The sequence below is a fragment of the Haliotis cracherodii genome, unplaced genomic scaffold (assembly GCF_022045235.1).
Source record: "Haliotis cracherodii isolate W230 unplaced genomic scaffold, xgHalCrac1.p SCAF_8, whole genome shotgun sequence".
NCBI lineage: Eukaryota > Metazoa > Mollusca > Gastropoda > Lepetellida > Haliotidae > Haliotis > Haliotis cracherodii.
The window spans coordinates 61735299-61743824 of record NW_027266341.1 but is presented as its reverse complement, the minus strand read 5'-3'; the positions used below and the strand labels follow the sequence as shown (position 1 = coordinate 61743824).

At 43.2% G+C, this 8526-nt stretch overlaps 2 protein-coding genes across 2 annotated transcripts in view; one reads left to right on the top strand and one right to left on the bottom strand.

Annotated features, from left to right (window-relative positions):
- The first annotated feature begins 3726 nt into the window (after positions 1-3726).
- LOC139451124 (protein abnormal spindle-like) lies at positions 3727-4507 on the top strand. Its single transcript, XM_071232921.1, has 2 exons — positions 3727-4406; positions 4489-4507. Exons 1-2 carry the CDS (start codon positions 3727-3729, stop codon positions 4505-4507), a joined length of 699 nt encoding a protein of 232 aa, XP_071089022.1.
- A 79-nt stretch (positions 4508-4586) lies between these two features.
- The window catches only part of LOC139451128 (helicase-like transcription factor), a 46020-nt gene continuing 42080 nt past the window's right edge, over positions 4587-8526 (bottom strand). The window contains exons 19-23 of the mRNA XM_071232924.1: positions 7082-7192; positions 6667-6779; positions 5963-6143; positions 5271-5351; positions 4587-4877 (exon numbers count right to left, since the gene is read on the bottom strand). Of these exons, the coding sequence (XP_071089025.1) occupies positions 4725-4877; positions 5271-5351; positions 5963-6143; positions 6667-6779; positions 7082-7192 (639 nt within the window). The 3' untranslated portion in view covers positions 4587-4724. The remainder of the gene's footprint in view (positions 4878-5270; positions 5352-5962; positions 6144-6666; positions 6780-7081; positions 7193-8526) is intronic.

Genomic DNA, 8526 nt, shown 5'->3' with positions numbered 1-8526 from the left:
CCACTCACACTCACACTCACACTCACACTCACACCCACACTCACACCCACACCAACACTCACACCAACACTCACAGCCACACTCACACCAACACTCACACTCACACCCACACTCACACCCACACCAAAACCCACACTCACACTCACACCCACACCCACACTCACACCCACACTCACACCCACACTCACACCAACACTCACACTCACACTCACACCCACACTCACACCCACACCAACACTCACACCCACACTCACACCCACACCCACACTCACACCCACACTCACACCAACACTCACACTCACACTCACACCAACACCCACACTCACACCCACACTCACACCCACACTCACAATCACACCCACACTCACACTCACACTCACACCCACACCCACACTCACACTCACACCAACACCCACACTCACACTCACACTCACACCCACACTCACACCCACACCAACACTCACACCCACTCACACTCACACCCACACTCACACCCACACCAACACTCACACCAACAGTCACACTCACACCCACACTCACACCCACACTCACACCCACACTCACACCCACTCACACCCACACTCACACTCACACTCACACCCACACTCACACCCACACCAACACTCACACCAACACTCACACCCACACTCACACCAACACTCACACTCACACCCACACTCACACCCACACCAACACTCACACTCACTCACACCCACACCCACACTCACACTCACACCTACACTCACACCAACACTCACACTCACACTCACACCCACACTCACACCAACACTCACACCCACTCACACTCACACCCACACCCACACTCACACTCACACCCACACCCACACTCACATCCACACCAGGGTGGATCCTAGGTATCACAACGAATCGAAGTGTTATACAAGACACTAGATCATCGAATAAGCTATTGATGCAAAATAATCTGTACTTTGACAAATGAACGAAATTTCCAAGCTCATATAATTGCTTACTTTTGATATTTGTGAATTTTTCTAACTTTGAGTACGACCTCAATCCTCTCTGCAGATATAAAACTTGATATGACGAACAGCCAGCTACAAAATACACTCCAGACTGCACAAGTGCGCTACTTCCTGTTTGATCTGATAGCCTTGTTATCGGTCTTGGTCAGACTGCAGCTTGATAGAAGAACCAGATCAGTACATAGATTCACGCCCACAATAAAAGCGACAAATTCCTTTAAAGCAGAGTCCACTGTACGATGTCTCCAGCATGTGTTTATGAATCACTATCAAATAGTGACGATACCAGGTGATGGCAAAGAGGTGAGCGTATCCTGCAACACAGTTGGTACCCGTCAAAAACACATGCAAAGGCGTGTCACACGTTCACCTGAATAAATGCAGGAACATGGTACAAGTCTAAATAGGAATTGCATAGAACATCAGTTTGGCAAGTGGAACAAAATACTACTGGTTTTTGACGTTCACTGGCGGAACCCGGACACTAGTCTGTCTTACAGACCCTGATACAAATATATATCAAATACAGCCCATGCAAGTCTATAATGTTTGGCAAGTCTAAATTACTGCAGTATGAAGAGAGTCACTGGGCTCCCGTTTATTATATTTTTATTAAGATAACTGAACAACTGTTTTTTCGGTACGATATGTTCATTTCAGAGACTAGATGTTAGTCTACCCGGACACTAATTTTTCGGATAAATGAAGCATTTTATGAAGTATATTTTGTGTCACGTAAAGACTATCGGGTAGGCGTGCTTTCCGGATATTTGGATAAGCGGGGTTTCAATGTATATTTGTCAGAATAAACTTTCAAAGCATGGCTGTACCTATGTACCAAACTTTTTCTATGAAGTTACCCTGTCCTTTATTAGTTAGTGGGGGGAGTCTGATTTTACGCCGCCTTGAGCAATAATCCATATATCACGGCCGGGGACACCAGAAATGGGATTCACACATTGTACCCATCTCGGGAATCGAACCCGGGTTTTCGACGTGACGAGCGAACGCTTTCACCACAAAGCTACCCTCCCGCCCCCTAACCTTTATGAATGCAAGGGGGAACACTAAGTCACCTTAGTGACGTCAGATGGGTAACATTCAGGGCTCACTTGATTAAAAATATGGGTTTGATATGGAATACTGTAAGGGACATTCTCGCGATCTCGCATTCTCGTGTTTCGGGCATATGTAGCTCGTTTCCAAAGGTCGAGATCGCGAGAATGCGAGATCGCGAGAATGTCCCTTACAGTATTCCATAGTTTGACACTGTGGCAGAAGCAGCATTTGTGATATATCACTAGATATAGCGGAGAGCACACGTATCCACAGATCCAAATGTACTACGAGTGCTATATTTGTTGGAGATCGATCTCTAATATATTTATGTCCCTTGTACAACGTGCAGTTATAGATTTATTGGTTGATTTGGAGGTTGGTAAGTTCTATATAGCTGTATACAGCATGTGTAAATTCATCAACACTGCATTAGCATTTAACGTTTTATTTAACAGCTTCAAGTAAAATATATTTTTATCAATATATCTGTATAAAATTACAAATATGACAAAATAACAATTAATCATGGTCCCGCCTAGAATAATTCCTGTAAACAGTAGAAAACAATATGGTTATGATATATAAGTTATTCATATCGCATAATAATGCAATTAAGCTGAATGTATACACACAGATAGGAAAAAGGACGGTACAAGTCTTTCTATGTATGTCATGTAGCTTAACACATGGGATCAAAGCTGTGGTCGTATTCTTAGAGAATTTAGTCCATGTTGTCAAGGAGTATATATACATATTGCACACACACGATGGCGTTAAACGTGGATACTGTAACTCGTGTGTTGAATAGTTCCTTATTTAACGAGGTAGGTTTACCTCAATTGTTAATGTATGTATTAAATATAACACGTCTAAGCCAGAGAACAATCAGTATCGATCACCTGCCAAAACAGATTCCTTTGGGCGCAAAATCGAAACATTGGCGACTAACGATACGAATGGACCACGGGAAACCAGCGACGACACCCACAGGATTTGCACAAAAATAGCAAGTCCCCATCTGTCACCCTACGCCGGCCATCAATCATCCTGCCATACCACAGCCGCCTGTAAACAATCGACTGTTGACCAGACAATCCGGTGATAGAGAGTCCGGACCAGACAATTCAAGTTCAGTTTCACTGAGGTCTCCATTGGCTTTGTTGTACAATATACACTGGTATCGGATTGTATTCAGATCTTGAGACTTCGTTGGATGAACTTATTATACATGAAACATGATAAATATATGAATGTCAAGCCTACCCGTTCGTACGTGGCACGCGTTAGCATATATCTGTCATGCTTTCAGAGTAATCGCTCCGAGAGTAAATGCAGCTTCCTCGATACAGTGGCGTTTGCTCTCAAAAATCATTTCTTTTTTCACATATTTAGTTTGAAAGGAGTGATATTTATATAGAAATGTACGTGCTCACGGTTTCTCGAACCTTCCAAAATTGTGTGGATAGTTCTGGTATGTTTTTTTCTGAATGCAGAAGACGGATGGCAATGGGAGTGGATACAGACTTGGGATTGATTTGCATTATATATAGAATGAGTGGGTGGATGGTAATGGTCATGCTGGACGTGATTGTTTAGGCCATGTTATGTTAATTTTAAATATAGTAGATGGATGTTAAGGAGATATTATGCCGATACTGTGAGGATGGAGTACAGGCATGTTTATGTGCGGATGGAGTACAGGAATGTTTATGTGCGGATGCAGTACAGGGATGTTTATGTGCGGATGCAGTACAGGGATGTTTATGTGCGGATGCAGTACAGGGATGTTTATGTGCGGATGCAGTACAGGGATGTTTATGTGAGGATGCAGTACAGGGATGTTTATGTGCGGATGCAGTACAGGGATGTTTATGTGAGGATGCAGTACAGGGATGTTTATGTGCGGATGCAGTACAGGGATGTTTATGTGAGGATGCAGTACAGGGATGTTTATGAGCGGATACAGTACAGGAATGTTTATGTGTGGATGCAGTACAGGAATGTTTATGTGTGGATGGAGTACAGGGATGTTTATGTGCGGATGCAGTACAGGGATGTTTATCTGAGGATGGAGTACAGAGATATTTATGCGCGGATGCAGTACAGGGATGTTTATGTGAGGTTGCAGTACAGGGATGTTTATGTGAGGATGGAGTACAGGGATGTTTATGTGAGGATGGAGTACAGGGATGTTTATGTGAGGTTGCAGTACAGGGATGTTTATGTGAGGATGGAGTACAGGGATGTTTATGTGAGGATGGAGTACAGGGATGTTTATGCGCGGATGCAGTACAGGGATGTTTATGTGCGGATGCAGAACAGTGATGTTTATGTGAGGATACAGTACAGGGATGTTTATGTGAGGATGGAGTACAGGGATGTTTATGTGAGGATGGAGTACAGGGATGTTTATGCGCGGATGCAGAACAGTGATGTTTATGTGAGGATACAGTACAGGGATGTTTATGTGAGGATGCAGTATAAAAATAATCAGGGACCTTTACGGAATTTTGATTTGCGTTTGTTCACGTCATATGTTGTCGTAAGATTCAAATTCAGAATTCAGAATTCAACCAAAACATTCTCAGAGGTTCAGAATTCACACAAAGATCTTCAGGTGGTTGGAGAGACAGCAGTTTGTCCATCACACTCTGGCTGCAATCACAAGATGTTCATCAGGTTTCTGATATCACGTGTCCTCTGTTCGTTCCTCTCAGTTGCTGTCTGCTTCTTCTTGAAGGACTGCTGCATCAGCATCCTCTTCTTCTCCTGGAGGTCCAACATACGATCCTCAATAGTGTCCTCCGAGATGAACTGAAACAGTACATGCACCTCTATGACTCACAGGACCAAATGAAATATACATTTATATAATCAACACGCTGATTAAAACGTACCAAGCTGTATTCCAATATAAGTTATCAATTAACAGTCTCTGATTCCTTAACCAACATCACATACAGTAACGTGAAACCTCAATTTTCATTGCTTGATACGACCCCACTTTACACACCGAGTAAATGCCTCGAATACAGATTACCATGATGGTAGAGTCGCTTAAAGATAAACTATTGGTCGTGTAGCCACGGGGAAGTATACCACCAAGGACCAAGTGATATGGCTTTTTTTATTTCCATCATGGATATTTACTAACAATGCACATCAGAACCTAATCGAGATGCTCCGAGGTGGGAGCAAGAGAACTACCTTTGTGATGACGACATCTTTGGTCTGTCCCAGGCGGTGGCATCTGTCGAAGCACTGTTCCTCCGTGGCGGGGTTCCAGTGCTGGAGATAACACAGGGGATGCATTACACAGCAGCAATTATGTCAGGGATTACAATTAAAAAAGTGATAAAACAATAATGGATGTACTCTCCAGCAAATCTTCAAAACAGACTACTATTTGCAGACATTAAAAAAATGAAAGACATAAGAATATTTATCTGTAAACATACAACTATATAGTATGATGTCAGGGTCGTTTTATTTTAATAGTGGGTGTGTCTATTTTAGATTAGATTCCGGATTATTGTTATCTCCTTATCTAGCTATAGTCTGACATGGATCCATTCAAATGTGTGTGTGTGTGGGGGGGGGGGGGGGGGGGGGGGGGGGGGTGTGTGTAACGGGTGGCCCAGTCGTCTAAGGCGCCGCGATTCTCTGTGCAGAGTTGAGACCTTTGGGTACGCCAGAAACCTATGATTGTGGGTTCGATTCCCGGATTATGTTTCTAGCCATACCCGTGCTCGTGGGTTTCACCGAAGTGGTAAACGTCTGAGACCCGCATCACTTCTGGCTTTCCTCCCACATTTAGCTGACACGCCGTGATATAACTGGAACACTGTTAAAAGCGGCGTTAAACCCAACTCACTCACTAACTGACTCTGGATTCTCACCGGCTCCATGAGGAACACCCTGGACGCTGCAGTCAGGTTGAGACCCACGCCACCCGCACGTAGGGAGATGAGGAAGATGGTGGGAGATCCCGGCTCAGTGTCAGAGAACTTCTTGACAGCTTCCATGCGTTGTGGGGCAGACATTTTGCCGTCCAATCTCACAAATCCGAACTTGAGCTCTCTAAGGGCAAAAGGCACAGAAAAATCAATAATATATTCAGTGGTCCATATGTTTGTAGGATCTAGTAGTGTCGGATATTTCATATCTGATTAAGGCGAAAGACATATCTGTCTGGTCCATGTTGATGAAATATTTGTAGAATATCTTGTAGTGTTGGATCAGCACCATACCCGTGCTCGTGTGTTTCACCGAAGTGGTAAACGTCTGAGACCTGCATCACTTCGGGCTTTCCTCCCACATTAAGCTGACATGCTGTGATATAACTGGAATACTGTTAAAAGCGGCGTTAAACCCAACTCACTCACTCACTCACTCGTAGTGTTAGATATTCTATATATGATTAAGACGAAAGACTAATTTGTCACTTCAATAGAACCAGAGTAAATGAAGCACTGACTTGTCCATATTGATGCAATAGGATCTCTTGTGTGAGATATTTCCTATTTACAATTACGCGAGAGATATTGCTGACACTCACGACTTCATGATGGATCTGAGACATGCGCAGTGAGTAGGATCCTACCTGAGTGGTGTCTCTACGAGCGTCAGGAAAGAGGTGAACTGGGAGACTACCAGACTCTTTTGAGATGGGTCTTCACTTCTCATGTTCACTAGGGCACTCATCAGGGCATCCACCTGCATCAGGTCACGTACAGTCGATAATCATAACATAAACAGTAAACAACGGTTGTAACGAACTCAAAGGGACCACTAATATTTGTTCGATATAACCGTAGTTCGTTATAAGTATATAAACAGCAAATGGCCGTTATGCCATTGAAGAGAGAATTTTGCTTAACCATCTCTATCGCGTTATAATATCCTCATGTATTTCTTATTTAATCCTTGAACAATATTCAGCTTGCATACATTGTTAAGTTTTTTTTCTAAGGATAACTTCAAACAATGCTTGATATGTATGTTCTGGACAGTCATACCTTTGTACTAGATTTCCAGTCGCCGTAGATCTGTGGTTCTGGTTGCATTGGCAGGTCTATTATCTGGTCCTCAGATATAGATGCGCGACACAAGGGACAGGTGGCAGAACCCTGGAACAACAGAGTACATATATCATTCTAGACGTTTGTATACACGTTCTGTTTGTTTGTTTGTTTGTTTGTTTGTTTGTTTGTTTTGTTTAACGCCGCACTCAGAAATACTCCAGCTATATGTCGTATGTTGGAAAATAATGGAGTATGGACCAGACGATCCAGTGATTAATATCATGAGCATCGATATACACAAGTGGGATACGATGGCATGCATCAACCAAGTCATCGAGCATGACCACCCGATCCCGTTAGTCGCCACTTACGACAAGCATTGGTTGCTGAAGACCTATATTAAGCCGGATCTTCATGGGTCTACCATCAACGTGAACAGGATGGACGCAGATTGTATCCACTGCGAGTCCTACTGGACACACAACAAAATGGATTTGGATCTCCAGTGTTTTTGGTTCTGAAACTACCGATGAATCATAGCGTACCTAGAATGTGTGATGTGGGCATGACACATGAACAGTTTCGATAAGCCTATCCCTGTATAAGTGATCGGGGTGAAGGAGGGAATGTTGTGTATTGCCGCAATTAGTCATATTCCAGCTGTATCACAGCGGTCTGTAAGTAATCAATTTTGGACAGAGAGACAAGCGACTGAAAACATGGTAACCACCAGCACCGTCAGGTACGATAACAAAAAAAAAGGGAAATCACAGTGCTTAACCAGCCGACCCAATTAAGTAGGCTCGTCTAACCAACCGTGGTGTGTTTGGGACCTATACGAACCCCATGGGGATAATGATTAGGGCACATAGCTTATGGGATGCAGCTAATTTGTTCCTATGATGACAGAGTTGGAAAGAGCTGTCAAGGGTCTGACATTATTACACCTCAGTGTTAAAACTCTGAGACACTTACTTTCTCTGTGACATTGTTACATCTCAGTGCTAACACTCTGAGACACTTACCTTCTCTGTGACATATTACACCTCACTGTTAACACTCTGAGACACTTACCTTCTCTGTGACATTATTACACCTCAGTGTTAACACTCTGAGACACTTACCTTCTCTGTGACATTATTACACCTCAGTGTTAACACTCTGAGACACTTACCTTCTCTGTGACATTATAACACCTCACTGTTAACACTCTGAGATACTTACCTTCTCTGTGACATTATTACACCTCAGTGTTAACACTCTGAGACACTTACCTTCTCTGTCACATTATAACACCTCAGTGTTAACACTCTGAGACACTTACCTTCTCTGTGACATTATTACACCTCACTGTTAACACTCTGAGACACTTACCTTCTCTGTCACATTATTACACCTCAGTGTTAACACTCTGAGATACTTACCTTCTCTGTGACATT

What these genes read in the sequence shown, in the direction of transcription:
- LOC139451124 (XM_071232921.1), top strand. Translation starts at nt 3,727, where the DNA reads ATGGAGTACAGGCATGTTTATGTGCGGATGGAGTACAGGAATGTTTAT.